This window comes from Gracilinanus agilis, chromosome 2 (assembly GCF_016433145.1).
Source record: "Gracilinanus agilis isolate LMUSP501 chromosome 2, AgileGrace, whole genome shotgun sequence".
In the NCBI taxonomy this organism is placed as follows: Eukaryota; Metazoa; Chordata; class Mammalia; order Didelphimorphia; family Didelphidae; genus Gracilinanus; species Gracilinanus agilis.
In genome coordinates this window covers 155,803,574-155,825,383 of record NC_058131.1, presented here as the reverse complement: position 1 = coordinate 155,825,383, position 21,810 = coordinate 155,803,574, and the positions used below count along the sequence as shown (strand labels likewise).

Below are 21,810 nucleotides of genomic sequence, written 5' to 3'. Positions count from 1 at the left end.
TTGTGTGTAATAGAATATCCTATTTTCTTATTCACTCAAGTTTCTCTTGGTGTCCCCTGCTATTCACCCCCTCTTTCCCATCCCCCATGTCATCTTAGATTATTTAGTGTTCCACCCTCACCCTGTGAATTCTTCTTCTGATTACTATAATAGTGAATAGAGTTCACTACAGAGAATTATACATAACATTTCTCTACATAGGAATACAGATAATTAGATCTCACTGAGGCCCTTAAAAAATTATAAGTTTTCTTTCTTTCCCCTCTGTATCTTATTTACCTTTTCATAAAGCAGCATGATGTAGTTGTTAAATGTTACTAGGGTTGGGAGTTAGGAAGACCTGGATTCAGATTTCATCTTCTGGCACTTTGTAATCTTGGACATGCTACTTCATCTCTATGTGCTTAAGGAAGTACCTAGGATTTATCTAAGAATAATCTGTAGTGGTGTATGGAATTTCCATACAGGTATTTGCCTACAAATTTGTGCCCGAAGTATTAACTTTATATTTACTAACTTTTTAAATGGACTATTTTGCTTTATTAAATCATTATAATCAAATTGAGTGATAATTCTTTTTTAAAATAAAATTTCTTCTGTTTCTTGCTGGTTGGTTTTTCTCCTCCAATTCCAGTCCATTTTTCAGCTGTCAGGTTGATCTTCCCAAAGTGCATATTTGACCATATTATTCTCTTTTTGTATAGTGGGGCCCTATTACCTCTAGAATAAAATAGAAAGCACAAGCACTTCATAACCTGACCCTTCCCCTCTTTCCAGTCTTACATATTAATCACCTCCACATCCTCTTGGAGCCAGTGACACTAGTGTCCTCAAACAAGACATTGACTCAACCATGGGCATTTTCTCCATCTGCTTTCCATGCCTAAACTCTCCCTCTTCGGGTCTACCTTCTGGCTTCCTTTATATATCATTTTAAATTCTTCACTTCAAGCTATCTTTTGCAATCCTCCTTCATCTTAGTGCCTTCTCTATGAGATTATTTTTCATTTCTATATCTTGTTTGTACTTAGTTTGAATGTTGCCACTCCCTCTTAGATGATGAACTCCTTTAGAGCAGGAAAGATTTTCTTTGTATCCACATTACGTGGCACATAGTAGGTGCCTTATTTTAAAAAAAAAAACACCTTATCTTCTGTTTTAAAATTAATACTAAGTATTGGTTCCAAGGCAGAAGAGTAGTAAGGACTAGGCAGTTGGGGCTAAATGACTTGTCAAGGGGTCACACAACTAGGAAGTGTTTGAGGTCAAATTTGAACCCAGGACTTCCTGTTCTAAGACCTGGCACTCTATTCACTAAACCACCTTAACCCTCACCCCTTTCCTCCATTGTATGTACTTAATAAATTTTAGTCAACTTGTTTGGGAGAGGAGTCGTTATACTTGGTTATCTTATGGGTGCAAGAAAGGTATGACTTGTTATATTCTTTTGTTCCTATTTCATATCCATTATTCTCCTTTTGGTCCCTGTAATATTTTCTTCTAGAGAAGTTGAGAATTCTTGGAAAAGATATTATCTTTTATTTTTATATTTAAATTAAATTATATTTAAATAATTAGTCATTGGAAGGAACGTGGAAACATGTTTTTGATACTAGAGGACTCAGATTTAAATCTAGTTTTGTCACTTAATTGTCAGACTAGTTTCCTCAGCCGTAAAAGGAGGGAAAGGATCTTTACTGTTCTTTTTTTTTTTTTTAATAAACCCTTACCTTCTGTCTTAGAATCAATACTGTATATTGGTTCTAAGGTAGAAGAGTGGTAAGGGCTAGGCAATGGGGGTTAAATGACTTGCCCAGGGTCACACAGTTAGGAAATGTTTGAAGCCAGATTTGAACCCAGGACCTCCCATCTCTGGGCCTGGCTCTCAATCCACTGAGCCACCCAGCTGCCCCCTTCTTTACTGTTCTTAGTAATTTCAATTCAATAATTAAATGGCTACTGTTTAGAAAACTGCTAGGCATGATCCTGTGATCTTAAAGTGATTAGCATAATCTCTCCCTCCCTTCCTTCCTTTCTCCTGCCCTCCTTTCTCTGTCTCTCTGTCAATCTCTGTCTCTCTTTTTTTCTCTCTCCTTTCCCTCCCTTTTACCCCCTCCCTTTTTGTAGCAGACAGATAGGACAATATGAGTCTTTGCCACTGAGTTCCCCTGGGAGTTTGTGGCTTGGATACATTTGAGGCACAAAGCCAGAGTATAGCAGTCTAGAAAAAGATCAGAGTTATGTTGTGAAAGAAGAAAACCAAAGTGGGCCAAGATTGGTAAGGAGAGAAGGAGAAAATAAGAGAAGAATGAACTGATAGAGAGGTTTGGAAATTTACTGTATTCTTTGTTTGTCAGTGTACAAGTCCATGATCCAAAATTGCTGGAGAAATTAGTCACCCTAATTATGTACTGCCAGTTGACTTCACCCTCCTTCTTTTATGATCATTACTGAGCAGTTGGGGAATCATTGCCTTTGTTTTTATCTGGAATCTTATTAATATAGGCTGAGGGAAAGTAGGAACATAGGATTCCACTCAGAGAACTTGAGAATTTTGTCAAACTCACCCAAGTTGTTTTTTTTAAAGGTGAAATTATTTTGGTGAAATTATTTTAAGAAACACTCTTTTCCCTCTGCCTCAAAGACATTTCTTATTTTCTCCTATCCCCTTTCTCCACCTTTTCAAAGGCTTAAAAAAAGCCATGACTTAACCGGAGAACTACATTATTTTATTATGAACACAAAAACAATCAAATAAATATTGAAAATGTGGCAAACTTTAACCCTAAATCTCTAACAAGAGAGACTCAATAAGCAAACAACAATGAATGAAAATACTTTTGGATTCCTTTGACTCCATTTTTCCTTATCCTTTTTCCTTTAATGTATGTATATATGTATTATATATTACATATAATTTGTGCATAAAAGCCCATTTTAAGGTCTATCAATGACTTAATAAATTAGTATATTTGCTTGTTATGATCTCCTGATTCTTTTAATCAATTAATTTTTACTAAACTTAATAAGTTTGCTAAGTAAGCTTACTATGTGTGAGATATTATGCTGAGCCCCATTGGATCAATATAGAGGGGTAAAGGACAAAAAAAGCCATGTCCTCAAGGAACTTATATTTTAATGGAGAAGGCAATTAATGAGCTTTTGAGGCTTGTCACAAAAACTTCAGTACCATTTATTTATAACCTTTTTATATTGGGAAATGTGTTCTATCTTAAATTTGCTTACAACCCTGTCCATTTGTAATTTGGAGATTACTTTTCTAAAAAGTAAATTGGATTATCTTAAAATACTAATTGAAAATTTTTTTCAGTTACACATAGAAACAGTTTTTGACAATTGTTTTATGATGTTTTAGGATTCAGATTTTCTTCCTTCTTCCTTTCTCTGTCCACCCTTCCCCCAGTGGTAAATAATCTGATATAGATTATACCTGTGCTTTCATGCACTCTATATTTGTATATTGCTCATGTTGTGATAGAAGACATATCACACATACAAAAAGAAATTTATGAAGGAAATAAAGTGGAAAATGGTATGCTTTGATTTGCAGTCAGACTCTTTTAACAGTTCATTCTTTGGCTGTGGATAGTATTTTTCATCATGATACCCTTGTGTTTATCTTGGAAACTTGCCTTGCTGATGATAATGGTTTAGTCCTTCATAGTTGAGCATCATAATATTTCTGTTACTGTATATTTTGTTCTCTTGGTTCTGCTCACTTCATTTTGTATCAGTTTGTTATGGGGTTACAATTGGGTGTTGTGGGGTGCAATGATGAACCCCTGGGTTTGGGAAGGATACCTTTTGCAAGAATGCAAGACTCAGAAACTTAGCTTAAAAGTAAAAAGAAAGATTTATTAGTAAAATAGGATTAATGGCCAGCAAGACAGCATGAGTGGAACAACCCTGGGGGTTGCTTCCAGAACGCCTCAGTTCAGGGGTTTTTATACCCTTTACAACAGTGAGTACGTGAGGTTATGTCATGGTGTGGACGTGACTCTAAGCACTCATGTATTCAGTAGAGTGTGGGGTCTGCTGGAGACCCTCACAGTTTAGGGAACAGATGGATGCCTGAGATAACAACCTGATGGTATCTAGGTGTAGCTTGGAGGTGTATCTCTTTGTCTATCTCAGCCAAGGATGATAGTAATCTCAGGGTCTTATAGACACTAGCAGATGTTCTTGGTTTAGAGTCTCAAGAACAGAAAGGAGCAAGGGAATTTCCCCGTTAAAGTTTGCCTGAGTTAAGGGGTACAATGTCCATGGCATCTCCCTACCATGCCCATGCCAAGTTCATAAAAGTCTTTCCAGTTTTTTCTCAAATCATCCTGCTTATCATTTCTTATGGCACAATAGAATTCCATTACAACCATACACACCACAACTTGTTCATCTGTGCTCCAAATGATAGACAGCCCTCCAGTTTCCAATTTCTTGCCAGTACAAAAAAGCGGCTAAAATTTTTTTTGTACAAGCAGGTCTTTTTCCCTTGTCTCTGATCTCTTTGGATTAGAGACCCAGTAGTGACTGATATTGCTGGGCCAGAGGGTATATACATAGTAAAACACTAATATTGGACTGTTAGTTAATAGAATTGACCTAAGCAAATATTGCAAAAGCTGAAAAAGTTAGTTTGCTTTTTATTTTTAAAGTCAATTGTTAGAAATAATAGTTTTCTATTGGCAGAAAGTTAATTAACTAACAGCTCTGTTTGGAATATTTCATGGAAGTAATATTTTCTTCATTACTTTTGAAATGATAGTTTTTGGTTTTATTATCTCAGAACTTGTATTATTACACTATGTTTTTCAGGGTTTCTAGTGCTTATATATGGTCTTTTTAGTTTTCCCACAAGTAAATGATTTTATAGGAAAAGATTTTTGGAGACAATTGGCTTGTGCTACAAATATGCAAGATATGGGTAATGGTCTATTTGCTTTAGTGTTATAAGAATGTTAGATAAATATGATATAAATTTGAGTCATTTTATTAGTGATATCATTAGACCTAGGTGAGATGATCAAATAAGAAAGAGTATAGAGAGATTAAAAGAAGGCCTGGAAAAGGGTCTTGGTATAAATTCACCTATAGTAGGCTAAAGGAGCACTGACTTTAGAATCAGAGGATTTGGGTTCAAATGCTGCTTCTGATCTTGACTATATTTGTGACTTTGAACAAATTATCTAGCCTTCCTGTCATCTAGTCTCATTCTCCACATCTATAAAATGATGGCTTCTGAAGTCCTTTCAGCTTTTATCTATGATTCTAAGACATAAGTTGTTAAAGCAGGAAAAGAGACTGAGAAGAATGGCCTGAAAGGTAGAAATCGAAAAAGATAGAACAGTGTCAAACACCTAAAGAGGGAAGAGTGTCCAGAAAGCAGTCAACAGTGTTTAATGATGCCTCTAAAAGGATGAGGACTTAAAAAATGACTATTGAATTTGGCTATTGTGTGATGATTGGTAACTTTGGAGACATTAGTTTCAGCTCAGTGATTAAGGTTGGGAGCCGAATTGCCAGAGTTTGGGAAGTGAAGGCAATAAATATATATTTAGCTTTTTCTAGAAGTTTGGCTGTCAAAGGGAGGAGAGATCAGATAGTATCAGATAGTAGCTTGAGGTGATATAGTGTAATCAATTGTTTTTTAAGGAAAGAGAAGAACTGAGCATGTTTGTGTTCAGTAGGGAAATATTTGGTAACTATGGGTCACGCTAATTATCTTTGTATCATTCTTATTTTTAGTGTACATACTGGGGTGTTCAGAGAGGACTAGCACCTCTAGTGTGAGGGCTTGCTAAGCCCTTTTCAGGGTTGCTCACCCACCTTTGGTGTCCACCTGTTACCCAACTCTTACCTGTGGCTCCAAGAAGCTATATATTACATGTAGTGACCACATCCCAGTAAATCTGTTTTCTGTGCCCAGGTGTTTCAGTGCCAGTGTTTCTCTTAAATTGTGACACTTAAAATTAAGCCAGAGAATTTGTAACAGAAAATTTTAGTAATGACTTTTCATATATAGCAAAAATAGTTGGCTAGAAAATAATAGATTAGTAAATTCTATCACCAATATAAAATTAGTTTTCAATTTGTTTTGGCTTTATTTTATGGAAGATGAGTTTGTGTGGGGGCAGGTAGAGAACTAAAATACTAGTAATTATGCATATCATAGCTCAGTTACTGGTACTGCCTGCTGAGTAGGGAAAAGCAATAGCAATACAATTACGTATTGTGGGTGTACCAGAATAAGCTCTTTGTGATGTATACATTCATTGTAATGTGGGTGAGAGCAGGCCTTCCTTTTGAAACAGCTTTAATTATTAAAATTCCAGTAGCATAAAAATTTTAAATATTTACAAAAATAAAAAATAGGTGATGATTGTTTGCACCAGTGTTTATGTTCGAGAGATGGCATACAAAGGAACATAATGAAGCATATTTCTACTGTGAGATTTCCTTTGGCAAAAAATTCTGAATAACTTTTGCCAGTTGTTTCAGAATTTTAAATCAAAGTGACTTTTGTTATTTTGATTTGATTTGTGGATAGTAGTATGGTCCTTTTACCGAAAGGTGTTCACTAACCAGCACTATGCCATTCACTGATAACTTATATACCCTGATCATATATTCTAGGGGATTTTTTCTTCCTTTTCCAAGACTTTTCCCACCTTAATCCTCCTAACATACTCTGCAATCCAAGTGAACTAACCTCCTTGCTATTATTTCTTGTACATGACATTCCCGTCTCCCAAATGGAAATTTTCATTGGCTCTCTCCCCACCTCCCCACTGGAATTCTCTATCTTCTCATTTCTGTCTTCTGGCATCCTTCAAGTTCCAGCTAAGATCATGCTTTGTACAAGATAACTTCCTGATTCCCCTCAATGCTCCCTTCATTGATAAAAGTGCCTTCTCTTCCCATCTCCTCCAAATATGTCAATACTACCTTGCTGTTGTCTTTGCACTCCTACATATCCATGGGTCATCCATGGTTACCATGGTTAACCCTTGCTCTCACCACAAGAAGACTGGTACATCTTTTGTTATCATAAATTTTTTTTGTTTGATATCCTTTGCTCTGGTAACCATATCATCTCCTAATGAATCTTAAACATTCCTTGAAATTTTGGTCACTTTGTAAGCTTCTCACTACTCTTTCAGTTAGCAATCAACAAATATTTGTCAAAGGCCTACTATGTTCCTGGCATTGTGCATGCCGAGCATATAAAGAAAGGGAAAAGACAGCCCTTGTTCTGAAGCAGTTTGTAGTCTAGTAAGGGAGACAACAAGCAAACAACTATGTACAAATAAGCTGTTGTTGTTCAGTCATTTCTGTTGTGACATGCCCTTCTTGACCTCATTTGAGGTTTTCTTTGCAAAGACAGGAGAGTGGTCTAACATTTCCTTCTCCAGATCATCTTACAGATGAGGAAAGTGAGGCAAACAGAGTTAAGTGACTTATTCAGTCACACAGTGTGTACGGTCATATTTGAATTCAGGCCCAATGCTATCTACTGTGCCACTTAGCTGCCTACAAATTATGTGCAGAATAAATGGGAGATTTTCAACAGAGGGAAGGCAGTAGACTTAAGGGAGATCAGAAAAGACTTTTTGTAGAAAGTAGAATTTTAGATTTGACTTGTCAACTTGTGTTCATAGTTCTTTACTATTACAAAACATGCTGCTGTAACTTTTTGTGGCTCTTTTTGCCATTGATACCTTCGGGATACATGACTAGCAAGAGAATCTCTGTGTCAGCAGGTATAGACATTTCAGTTACTTCCTTCTCATAATTACAAACTGTTTCCCAGGATATTTAGACTGATTCGTAGTCCCACCAACAGTGTGGCTGTCTGGCTTTGTACAACACCTCTAAGTACTGATGATTCACAGTTTTTTTTCATCTTTACCAGTTTTCCAGGGTGTAATGTGTGCTTAGTTATTTCCTTTGTAACCAAGATTGACCCAGTGTGAAGGTTTGTAAAGACAAAAGGCATTGGTTAAATTATATGTGTTTTTAAAAATGGAGGTGATGGCTATTGGTCATTTCTGGTTGCTCGACAGCCAGTGGTTCCCAAACTTTTTTGGCCTACTGCCTCCCTTTCCAGAAAAAATATTACTTAGTGCCCTGGAAATTAAATTTTTAAAAAAAAATTTAATAGCAATTAATAGGAAAGATAAATACACTTGTGGCCATCACCATCTCCCTGGATCGCTGTAGCACCCACCAAGGGGTGGTAGCTCCCACTTTGGGAATCACTGCTCTACACCTTTCAGACCAGAAAATCAAGAGACCATGCATGTGGGGAGCTAAGCCATGGAGCACTGCTCTTCTAGGACCAAGTGTGCTCATTTTCATATTGGCCATTTTCTACCAGAATCCTGTCATTCTTTTTCTTCCTTTCACTTTTCTTTACCTCTTCTTCAGAGAACTGTAATGAAATTTACCCTTAAATTGCCTCTGGAAAAGTATGTCAGTGGACAGCCCAGTTATTATTCCAGTCATCATCTTTGTGACTTTCAAGACCAAAACTCTCTTCCTTGACCACTTCTTTATTTGTGTTTTATCCCCCATTACAATGACTACTCCTCGAGGACAAGGATTGTTTCCCTGTTTTCTATTTGTATCCTTGGTGCTTAGCACTTTTGACTTGGTAAATAATAGAGGCTTTTCTTTCATTCAGTCCATCCATTTCTGGCATTCTTCTAGAATCTTGTTTCTTATTTTGAAATGGAAATGAATTGGAAAATGACTTTAAATTTCAGGTATATAGAGTACTATTAAAATTTATAAAGGTAACTTTGTAATGGATAATGAATAAATGGCTAAAGGATGTCAAACAGATCATTTTCATAGGAGGCAATACAATTTGTTAATAATTACTTGAAACAGTCCTCAGCCTCAGTAGTAATGAGAAGCATATTAAAACAAATCTTTTAGGTATCCCTTGTACTCAGTAAATTGTTAAAATAGTTTAATCAAAAGCTTGGCAATACAGTTCTGGTATTTTGGAGAAATAGGTTGCACTCATTCATTGTTTGTGGAATTGCCAATTTGTAGAACTTTTTAGAATCTATAAACTTTCTTCAAGGTTCGTGTTAAACACATACTTCCACTTGAATCCCTACCATATCTGTCTAGCTTCTTGGGTCTTCACCAGAAAATACCTTGCATTTGTCTACCTAGCAAGCCAGTATGTTTCTTCCCCCCTTGGATAGTTAGTTTGTAAACCCCTTACAGGTAGGAATTGTTTGACTTTTGGCTTTGGTTTTCTAGTATCTAGTACCTAGTCCAGGTTTAAATATCACATGTAGTCCACGTCTTTGAGGAATTTACAAATCCATTGTGGTAACTATAATTTGGAATTAAAAGAACTGGATGCAAGTCTTGACTCTGATGCTTACTAAGTGTTGGCAAACCCTTTCATTTCTCTGAGTCTCAGTTTCTCCCTTTGTAAAATTCATGGTTTTGTATTAGATGATTTTTAGATTCCTTGCCATGTCCTATGAGATGTCTTATGAGATAGTTTTATATTTATTTAAGTCAAATGTGACCAGAGCAAAGGTGAACTATGCTGTGAAAGCATAACTAAGATCACTGTGGCCTGGATCAGCCATGGTGACATGATGGTCGACAGCATCAGTTGGGACTTGATGGAAGAGAAAACTTCATCAGATGGAGATGGATGATGGAGAAGTCTATTCTAAGCATAGAGGATAGCATGAGCAAAATCTTGAAAGATGAAAGGACTGGACATAAATGATGGATAACAAGTAGTCTAGTTTGCCTGGAATTTAAAATATAGAAAGGAAGTAGTGGCACAGATAAAATGGAAGCAGATTGTAGGGGACCATGAATTCTGGGTAGGTTCTCATATTGTGAAAATGGATGAATTTTCTCCAGGTTTAGACTGTTTAGAGGCCCTTTCAGCTGAGGATCCAAGGATGCAGAGCTGGAAAAGAAATTCATTTTGCTGGTGAGGAAACAGAAGGCTAAAAAAAGCTATCAATTTGCCCAAGATCATGCAGGTAGAAAATAGCATATTCAAGGTGTAAAACAACTTCTCTGATTTAAAATTCAGTGCTCTTTTCCATACCTTGAATCTGTTCAGGTAAATGAAGTTATTAGATGCATGATCCCCAAATAAGTGAGGTGTTACTGTATTAGAATAGGTGTACTGTTAGGATGGGGTGGGGTGGGGTTTGAAAGAGCTGTAATTACATCTTTTGGTTTCTTATGGCTATATAAGTTACTTGAGTTTCACTTGTATAGTCACAAGAATCCCAAGCTGGAAAGTTAACTCTGTAATTAATTTACTGGTCTGTTTTAGTTCTCATTACTATGCTATGAATTCAGGGCAGTGTGTTCATCTAAGTTTGACATTTGATTATGGTTTTTGAGCTTACTATAGAACATCCCTCTGGGAAGAATGAATAATCTTCACTCTGTGGGAGACAATTTTATTTCAACTGTCCTCGAAATATTCTACATAGCAATGCTTTTTCTCTCAAGAAAATGAATGAGGCAAAATTTTCAATTATATAAATACTGTGAATAGGAAATTTATATCTGGAGGCTGAGAAATACATCATGATTTTTTTTTATTGCACTAGAAATCAGAATAGAGGAAATTAATGAATTTTTTGAATTGTTTTGGGAAATGTTACTGGTAGCAAAAACACTTCCAAAAGGGTGAATCATAGAATCATGATTCTAAAAGAAACCTTAAAAGGTCATTTTGTCCCATCTTCACCTTTAGATAGGTCAACAGACATTGTCATATGAAACTGATGACAATATAATTTAAATCATAAATACCAGCAGAAAGGGGATTATATAATTCCATTAGTCAATCATTAATTTTGTAACTTTTCTAAAATATTCAGCTCAATCATTTGTGTCATATGCACTGGATTACAAGATGAAAATAAAACTATTCCTTCATTCAAGAATATTACGTTTTATATGTGTGTGTACACAATGTATGCAGATAATAATAATAGAAGGTAATTTGAAGAGGGAGAATTATGGGGGTATTAGAGAAGTGACTGGAAAGTTTCAGGGAAAAGGTGAACTCCTAACTTTTCAAGAAATTTAAGGATTTTTATTTTTAAATTGAAGGATTCTAATTCTAACTAGAAATAACTACTATATTCTAAGTTTCTGAGATGAGGAGAGGGAGAAAGAGAGAAAAAGGAAGGAAGTGAGGAGTGAGGAGGAAGAGAAGAAGGAGAAAGAAAAAGAGAGCGAGACAAAGAGAGACAGAGAGAGACAGAGACAGAGACAGAGAGTTACTGCAGCCATAGCCTTGTTTACATACTTGACTTGGCTATAGATTCTTCTTTGCTTTGTAAAGAACAATTAGAAAAGTAGAGACCAGAGTCTGGGCACTAGTTAGAAAGCAATTAGAATTGGTCAGCATTAAATGAATGAATTAATTAATTAAAAAATTATCAGGTGCTAATAAGTATGTGCAAAACACTATACTAATCCCTGGATACAAAAATGGAAAAACAGACATTACTTGCTTTCAAGGCTTACATACTAATAGTCTAGAGAAGACATAAATGAGAATGGTCAGCTGAATTGCTGATCAAAAGGTCCAGAGGTCCTAGAATGTCATGGCAGATGGTGGTGGTACTAGTGAAAATGATGGACCCCCTCCACAAAACTATTCATACCCTTTGACCCAGCAATATAGAATAATAGAAATATTATATGATGATCAACTGTGAAGGACTAAACTATTATCATCAAAATAAGATTGCAAGATGACCCCAAGGGACTCATGATAAAAATTGCTATTCACAGCCAAAGATGGAATTGTTGGAATCTGATTTCAGATCAAAACATGCCATCTTTTTACTTTATTTCCTTCATGAGTTTTTTATTGGGCGTGTATGATTTGTATCATCTGTCACAGCATGGGAATTTGAAAATATATAATGCATGAAAGCTCTAGTGTAGCTCAGATCAGACTATTTATTACCTTTCAGAAGTCAGGGTGTTGTGGAGGGCTTGAGGTGATTCCCCGGGGTTTGGGAAGGGTACCTTTTGCAAGGATGCACAACACTGAAACTTAGCTTAAAAATAAAAAGAGAAATTTATTAATTTAGATGGTGATGTTGAATCTGACCAGGAGGACAGCATAGTGGAAGACTGCCTTCTAGGTGGAACAGCATAGATGGAAAGCTATTCCCCAATGACCTCAGGTCTGGGATCTTTATATACCCTTTACAACAGTGAAGATGTGACTCTGTGCCATGGTGAAGATGTGACTCTAGCGTATAATGCACTGAGGCACGGGGGTGGGGGTAAGGAGGTTTGCCTGAAGACATAGGGGTGACCCTATAGTTTAGAGGGCAGATGGATGTTTGAGATACAATTTGATCATATCAAAGAGGTGTACCTCTCAGTCCATCTCAAATCTAAAGGACAATCCAAGGAGGATAATTCTCTCAGGGTCTTGTAGGAGTTATCAGATGTTTTGGGTTAGGAGTCACAAGAATGTAAAGGAACAAAGGAATTTCCCTGCTTACAGATTACCTGAAACACTTCAGTAGTTTTGGGGGTACAGTGCCCATGCCAGGGGGAGGGAGGAAGAGATTCTGAATCTCAAAATGTCAGAAAACAACAGTTAAAAGTTGTTTCTATAAGTAATTGAAAAAACATTTTTAAGTTAAAAAAAAAAAAAGGAATGATAGGCCCCTTCTCTATATGATTACATCCTTTTTTAATTCGGATACAACTAATCCTAGGACTCTTATGTTCATGGTTCTGATACTTCCTTCATCATGGTCTGTGGCAAGATGGTAGTCAAGTTAATGGCAGTGATTTGACCCAAATAACACATACCATTTCGTGACTCTTCTGCGGGGTTTGTTGCTTTATCGAGGCTAGCTTGTTCAGATAAGTGTCTGATTTAAGGTAGTAGTCAGGTAAAATTGACAGTTGGATAGAGGGGTGGATGAAAAAGGAGAGTCAGAATTGTAATACCTGGGGGCATATCTAGTCTTATAAATCATTTGAAAAGTAGAAAAATCTTAATCATTTGGCACCTATATGGGACCTCTTCCTCAAAAAAAGAAAGAAAGAAAAAAAAAAGGATCAACTAAGTTTTCTGTGTTAGAGAATTTCTCTGGAGATTTATTTCTGCATTCAAGCCAAGGGCATTTGTTATACAATTAAAAAACCCCAACTATTTCTCCTTTCTTTTTTGGTTTCCTTTTCCAGAGGGGTGGGAAAAATGAAATCTCACCTCTTGCTTTCCAATTACATTTGTGGCCTATTTGTGGGTTCTTATCTCAATTCCCATTTGCACTGATGAGTCAGGTTCCCCAGAGCAAGGTTGCTAGTTACATCTCCCCTTCAGCTTTCTAGGAATACCCCTGAGGAAGGGCTTTTTTTTTTAAATCTCTGATGTTTTCAGTTTGAACTACTATTTTGGTGTCTTCTTCCCAATATCACTCATAATGACTCCCTTCTATCATCTATTCTCCAGTAATTTAGTGTGCCTATATTGCTTTGCCTTATTGCAAATATTGCAATGTCTATTAGTTTTTTTTAAGCCTGTGCCTTCTGCCTTAGAATCAATATTGTTATTGGTTCCAAAGCAGAAGTATTAAGGTCTAGGGATTAGGGGGGTTAGTGACTTGCCCAGTGTCACATAGTTAGGAAATATCTGAGGCTAGATTTCATTAATTAATTTTTACAAAGGAATTTTTACTGAAAAATTTATCAAGAAGTTACAAAGAATTTCCCCCCAACACCTAAAGGCACATTCTAAGAAGAGTGGGTTCAAAGCATTTGCTCTACCAGAATAACTTCTGAATGCTGCATAGCAAATAACTGAATCATTATCACTCCTCATTGGCTACCTTTGATCAGCTGATATGTAGGGTCAAGCCTCTCATTGGGGCTTGGAGCTAAGTTTTCTCTAAAATCCAGCATGATTTCCAGCTTCCCGACTTCTGATGGCTTTCTCTCTGTGACTTTTTGAAACTCAGTCATGGTCTAGTCTTATACTCCTTCACCTAAGAGTTAGAAAGAATAAGTGAGTGCCAGATGGAGCAGTGGATAGGGGTCAAGAAGACTTGAGTTCACATCCTGGCTCAGACACTTACTAGCTGTATGACTCTTGAGTCAGTTACTTAACCCTGTTTGCCTCAGTTTCTGCAAATGTTAATTGAACTGGAGAAGGAAAAATGGCAAACCCACTCCAGCATCTTTGCCAAGAAAACCCCAAATGGAGTTAAGAAGCATCTGATGCCACTAAAACAACAGAACAACAGAGAGCATGGGCTATGCTTTGGTATGAATGGAGAGATAATCTCCCTACTCAGAGATTTATAGCAAGGGAATCAGTCAGATGAGAACTAAGGTGAAAGTTACCTGCAAGAGACTTTTGTTTGCATTTTGGTTTTGGCTCTGCAGCCAACCAAAAAGGCTCCTCTTCATATAGAAAGCATATGACCATTGTAGGCTCTAAAGTCTATGGGAGCACACCATGCATACCTATAATGACTGGATTCTTATTGGGCTCCCTTTTATATAACCAGTTTGTTCTTTCTCTCTTTACCTTTTGAGTCTCCTGTTCTTACATCTATATTTTCTTTAAGCAATTCAGTATAATATGTTTAGGGATATGGTTTATTTTCCTCCTCCTGTCTATTCCAAAACTAGAGTAGGGGCTGGGAGAAAGGAGAGAGATTGAGATTATTCTCTTGGGTGAATCCTACTTTTCTGTTACCTCGACAATTTTGCATTAATCTTTAATATTTTCACCCCATTTGCTGAGATAGATGAATACATCCAGAATTAGAATTAGCCTTTCTTTACTATTTCATAAGGGTGATGATTTGTAAATAATAGAAAAGGCATTTCCATTTGGTTTTTCCTTTCCTTTAATTCTTTTTAATCAGTGGGAGAGAGGATCCATTCTGCTCTGGGTCAGATGGCAACAGATCTTTTACTTAGCCTGCCCAGAGGGGAGATAGAAAAGAGAGTGTAGACAGACCAGTCATTGGTGACTCTGGATCTCCTTAAGGTGAACTGTAATTAATTTAATCCTTTGTCTGGAGACCAACACTCATTTTATTTTAATTATTCCTTTGATGGAAAACAACCAGTGGTTGTTACAAAGCAGGGGGAGAAAGGTGAAGAGGTAGTTAGAGGTGGAAAGGAAGCATTCTTCTTGGTTTTCTCCAAATGTAAAGAAATATAAATATTCAAGAATGAAAAAGGTATAGAGAACTAAACCTTTATGTGATTTATGCCTTAGATTTTTAGCTTTGCCAATCTTAGATGATTATTCATGCTCAAACACTGGTTATTAGATACTAACAAGTTATTTATTATGTCAGTCATTTTCTTTGAAGAAGCCAAAATGTATGTCTTAAAGTTGATACTTTTGTCACATTGTTGCATTATAATAAAAGCTGGTCGATGAATCTATTACATTTATTTTTTCAAATATTTATAATTTCTTTAATCTTTAAAAACAATCTTGACTAATTTTTTTCCTCTTTTTTTCTTTTGTGCCAATGATCACCCTTCTCTTGGGAATTTCAGAGGTCAGCCAAAGGTAAGATGTTTGGATTGATTCCATTTTATAGTTGGCAGTATATTTTCTGTGTATTTTTAAGGTACCTGGTGTATCTTATTTTATTCAATATTTTCCTTGAAGAATCCTAGTAACATAAAATTGATGCATGTTGTCAGTCTACATGTGTAATCCTTACTTGGTTGTCATATGAGGGACTAGACAATTTGGGAAAGTCTCGTATTTGTATTTTGATCACTTCTGACTTGCCAACAACTGCAGATATGCATTTCATTTATGCTGTGCTAGACTGCTAATGGGTTCAGCAGTAGTAATTTCTTATACAGCCCTACAAACCTGGCACTCTAAGTCTCAGACAAATTTTAGGATTTTCAGTTGAGGATATAGAGACCAAGGATGGCCTGTATGGGCAAGTAGATGACAATAGTGGATAGAGTGGTGGGTCTAGAGCAGAGGTCAGCAACGTATGGCTCTCAAGCCATATCTGGCTCTTTTGGGGGTGAGATATGGCTCTTTCTGCAGGAGCCATAAAGTCAGTTTTTTTTCAGGCACTGTTACAGGATCGCGCACTGTGAGCACTGTACAGCTCTCACGAAATTAATTTTAAAAAATGTGGCGTTTATGGCTCTCACGGCCAAAAAGGTTGCAGACCCCTGGTCTAGAGACAAGAAGACCTGACTTTTAGATCTGGTCTTAGACACTTCCCAGCTGTGTGATCCTGGGAAAGTCACTTACTTCCTATTTATCTCAATTTCCTTAATTGTAAAATTTGGATAATAAGAACACCAATCTCCCAGGTTTATTATGAGGATTAAATGAAATAACATTTTAAAAGTACTTATCATAGTTCCTTGGCACATAGTAGGTGTTAATAAATACTTTTTTCTTTCTTCCTTTTCCATCTCACATACTTGCAAGGAGATAAATTTTGATCTTAGTCTTATTCCTAAAAAATACAAGGGGTAATTTCCTGCATTTCTTGGGAGATTCCAAAGTAGGATCTTAGGCTGGAATATGAACTGTGTAAAGTAGACTAATGTGAAATAAAGCCTGGAGAGAGAGACTGCAATCAGATTAAATGTCAGGCTTTGGAATTTGTATCTTATTCTAGCATAGAAGTTCTCTTAACCATTTTTATTTCTTCAATCCTTTTGGCAGTTTAGGACTCCTTCTCAGAACACTGTTTTTAAACACATAAAATAAAACGCATAGGATTAAAAGAAAACCAATCCTGTTGTGATATAGTTATCAAAAAATATATTTTAAAAGTTTATGAACCACAGATTAAGAACTCTTGTTCTGGAGAGAATTGAACCTGAAGAGTCTGGGCTAGAAATTGATATAAAATCTGTTATCAGGTAGGTAGCTCAGCAGATTGAGAGCCAGGCCCAAAGAGAGGAGGTCCTAGGTTCAAATTTGGCCTCAGACACTTCTTAGTTGTGTGACCCTGAGCAAGTCACTTAACCTCCACTGCCTAGGCCTTACCACTCTTCTGCCTTAGAACCAATACATAGTATTGATTCCAAGATGGATGGTAAAAGTTTTTTAAAAAATCTGTTCTCAGGAGAGCTTAGTTTGGTAGAAGTATGAAGAGAGAGAAAAACTGGAGACAGTGAAACAGATAGGCCATTCTAATAGGCCAGATGATAGAAGATCTGAAGAAGAATGGTACTTTGTTGTTTAGTGGACAGATTAGGATTGATGTGAGAGATATTGTAGAGGTAAAATGGGCATTCGGTGAACACTTATATTAGGTACTGTAAAGACCTCCCAAATTTCTCTGAAATAGTCAATTAGCATTTATTAAGCACCTACTATATACTGGGCATGGGGTGACTAAGCACTGAGGATAACAACAAAAAAAAGTAAACATCCTTGTCTCAAGTAACTCACCGTTTAATGGGAAAGACAAACTATAAACAACTATCTACAGATGAGATATGAAGGCATTAATGTTAAGAGGAGTCAAAAAAGGCTGCTTGTAGAAGGTGGGATTTTATTTGGGAATTGGGGGAAGCCAGGAGGTGAAGAAAAGTAGGGAGAGCATTTCAGGCATGTGGGACAGCCACAGAAAAATTACTCAGACTTGGGAATTAGACTGTCTAGTATGAGAAACAGCAAGGAGAATACATCACTTTTATTTTTTTTTAAAACCCTTAACTTTGGTGTATTGTCTCATAGGTGGAAGAGTGGTAATGGTGGGCAATGGGGGTCAAGTGACTTGCCCAGGGTCACATAGCTGGGAAGTGGCTGAGGCTGGATTTGAACCTAGGACCTCCTGTCTCTAGGCCTGACTCTCAATCCACTGAGCTACCCAGCTGCCCCCAACATCACTTTTATTTCAGAGAATGTGGAGGGGAGCAAGGTGTGTGTAAGAAGACTGGAGAAGGAAGAAAGGACCAGATCAAAAGGGCTTTAAAAGCCAAACAGAGGATTTTATTTTTGATGCTGGAAGTTGTAGGATGATTGAGAAGGGGGTGCACATGAGAGGTGTTAAGAAGGCAGGAATGACAGAACTTAGCAACTGATTGGATAAAGGGAAAATGGAAAGTGAGACATTAAGGATAAGGTCTATATTGTGAGCCTGGGGGACTGGCAGGATGGTGAGTGATTGACAGCAGCAGTGAAATTGGGAAGAGAGGAGTTTAATTTGTGCATGGGTTATCTAGTTTGATATGTTTTAATAGTTGGTAATGCAAAATAGCATTCCACATATGTATGTCCAGATAGAGTTCTGGATTTGGTGCTGTAGCAATTATTTTGAGAGCTTATAGAATCTAAATTGGTTGACGTAATAACATTAATACTAATGAGAATAGCAATAGCATTTCTCTAGTGCTTTATCTGTTTATCAATTGCCTTATCTGTTATCACATTTCATACTTACAACCACCCTGGGAGACTCATACAGTACTCAGTTTACAGATGAGAAAACAGACTGAGAGGCCCAGGGAACCTGCCCTTTCAGTAACACAGCTAGTAAGTATTTGAGAATGAATTTGAACTCAGGTCTTCCTGATTCCGAGTGCTGTACTTGATCCATTTGGTCATCTACCTTCGCCTTGAGAAAGTATTTTCCTTTACTTTCAAAGGTATAATTCATATGTATATTAAGTATTAAAACATGAAGCTTTATGTAGTTAGATCCTATTTTGATGATGTGGGATCATTCCTTAAGATTTCATTATTAATGCTTACTTTTGTTTAATTATTTAACAGGTATTTGCTTATGATCATTGCTTCTGGTCTATGGATGAATCTGTCAAAGAAAAATATGCAGGTAATAGACTCTTATACTGCATCTCTTATACTTAATAATCTGTGATTTCTTGGATTTGGACTGACCCAGATCACAACTCTTCCCTAATCCTAAGTAAGTAGTCTTGTGGTTTTGTTAGCAAGACAAATCTTTGAATTACAAACTTAAAGAATGTTACTAGGAATATGCCTAGAGCCTTTCTAGTTTGACAGAATCTGCCAGAGATTCTCCCTTGCTGGCTTAGCCTTTGAGAACCCATGCTATGAGGAGTCTGTGAGAGTCAGATTTTGCCATGCCCATTATGAAAGATCAAATGAAGAAGTGGTATTTTCCAGGTACTTCTCTGAGAACTATCAAAATTCATTGTTTTATCTGTCTTTTGTGAATCTGCCTTTTTGTCAAAACTTTAAAAGTTTTAACATATGAAGATGAAGCTACTAACCTTAGTGTGTAGCTTTTGCATAGTTTGGCTATCTGTGGCTATCTGTACACAAACTACAAAGGACAGATAAAAGAAAGGTAAAAAAGATATCCTAATTCAAGATGGTACATTTAATAATAATAATAACTAGCATTTATATTGTGCATTAAGGCTTGCAAAGCCCTCTACAAATATTATCTCATTTTATACTCACAACAATTTTAAGAGGTAGGTGCTATTATTTTACCCATTTACAATTGGGGAAATTGAGGCAGGTATAGATTAAGTGATTTGTTTAGAATCACACAGCTAGTATTTGGGACCATATTTGAACTCAAATCTTCTTGACGCCCTGTACTACCTACCTGCCTCTGTTTTTTATTCTCATAAGTGTATATGCGCTCTCTCTCTTGCTCGCACTCTCTCTCTCTCATAATCACTGTGTCTTGGTGATTCATGACTTTTAGTTGGAATATGACTCTAGATAAGCAAACTTCATTTAGAAGGAATAGGATGAGTAAAGGGGGAGTGAGAAATAAGACTAATATTGTATGGTGTTTAAAAATATATATATACACACAGACATACATATACTCATGAGGAAATACAGGGGCTAAGGTCTCACCCCTTCAGCTCAACTCAACTCCCTCAACTCAAATATTTGGATGAAAATCCACAGAGCTAAAGCAGAATTGATTTTGTCATCAGTGTGCTGCAGACTATATATATAGAAATAGAAAACAGATGAGGGATTTAGGAATCGATCACAGCTTGACATGGTGGTATGATGTCTTAGCAAATAGGGAATTTCAGTTACCTAGCCAACTGTTGGAGCTCTCTCTCCTTCTGTTGAAAGCACAACTATCAATTTCCTAATGTGACTTAATGATAACTTCAGCCTTCAAAAAATAGAGGAACTAGTGAGGGGAAATGGTATCTTGGATCTCATTTTCACCAATTAGCACTGGTTACTGAGGGGGAAACAATGGGAACCTTGGGTCAGTGTGGTGGAGTTATCACTCCATCTTGGAATTTGTATTGGAGAAGAAATCTGGACATAAGTCTGACACTCCACTTGGTTGTAGGAAATGAATTTAAAAGATGAGCAGATTTTTTTGATATGTGTTGCTCTACTGACAATCTTTGAAAGATCATGGAAATCAGAACCCAAGCTTGGAGCAGGATCTCACATCTAGCAACCAGCCCAGCCAGCAGAGGGAAAAACAAGGCAGGAAACCCAGAAAATGGGGAATGTCCAGTTCTGCCCCACTGAACCAGCAGATCTTTCCAGCTAGCTGAGCAGAGCTGAGTCCAGCAGCAGCCTACTCTCGTATACACCTAAACCCAGGTTAAGAACTAACACAGCTTGGACCACAGCAGAAGCAGTCTGACTTCATTAGACCACTTGGGGAACAATGAAAGATTGTAAGTCCCTAGCCTGTCCCTGAAATATCATAATATTCAATAACCCAAGATACAAGAATAGCCCAGACTTTATTTTCAGAAGTATGGCAGAGCCTAGATCTACATCAAGTCTAAAATTAGGAATTGTCTGGAAGAATGAGCAAATAAAAAAAAAGACCCCTCCCCTTCAAATAATGAGATGTTATGATGGCAAAAACCCTGAAGACACAGGCAGAAGAAGAGAATGACTCTTAAAACATCTATAATCAGTGCCTCAGAGAAACATGGCATTTGCACAATGGGACAGATGATGTAAGTTAAAAAAAGAATTTAAAATGTTTTTATAAATAAAATAAGAGTGCTAAAGGGGAAAATTAGAAAAGAAATGAACTAAGGAAGGAAGAATTGGAAAGGGAATTGACAGTTGGGCACAAAAGGTATTAGAAATTTGCCCAAGCAGCAAACTCTGAAAATAAGAATGGACCAAATAGATGCCAACGACTTCATGAAGCAATGAGAAATATTAAAACAAAGTCAAAAGCCTGAAGAAAATGGAAGAAAATGTAAAGTAGCAAAAACAGCTCACCTAGAAGACAGATTGAGAAGAAAAAAATTTAAGTATTATTGGATTATATGAATACTATGTGTAAATTGGAATTTGGGAGATGCCATTTAAAAGTATATATATGTTTTCTATGGACACGTGGGAACTATCAAACTACATTTTCCGTGGTCCAACGCATAGGACAGTTTAAATGGGAGGAAATCCGAAAGTAAGCTCTCTCTCTGAGCTAGCAGGCGCGGGAAGGTACAAAAGGTAAATATGGCGGAGGCAGTTTGAATTCTTACCGGCGCGTGGTCTAATGATTTTACCAGCATGGCTATGGCTTTAATTAAACTATTAATTTATATTATTATATTAGTCTTCATTATTTTTAATCTTAACATATGACCTAAGAAAGAGACATGTAATTTGAGGGAATCTTAAAATAAAACTGCTCAGATCTTTTAGAACCAGAGGGTTGAGTAGAATTAGAAAGAATTCACTGGAAAGAAATCTCAAAATGAAAACTCTTAGGAATTTTATTGCCAAAATCCCAACTTTCCAGGTCAAAGAAAGAATACTAGAAGCAGCCAGTCAGAAGG

General features: G+C 36.7%; 1 protein-coding gene across 1 annotated transcript in view; it reads left to right on the top strand.

The window, feature by feature from the left end:
• The window catches only part of KIF13B (kinesin family member 13B), a 280,794-nt gene that overhangs the window by 71,830 nt on the left and 187,154 nt on the right, over window positions 1-21,810 (top strand). Inside the window, 2 exon segments of the mRNA XM_044663470.1 lie at window positions 15,589-15,601; window positions 18,800-18,860. Of these exon segments, the coding sequence (XP_044519405.1) occupies window positions 15,589-15,601; window positions 18,800-18,860 (74 nt within the window).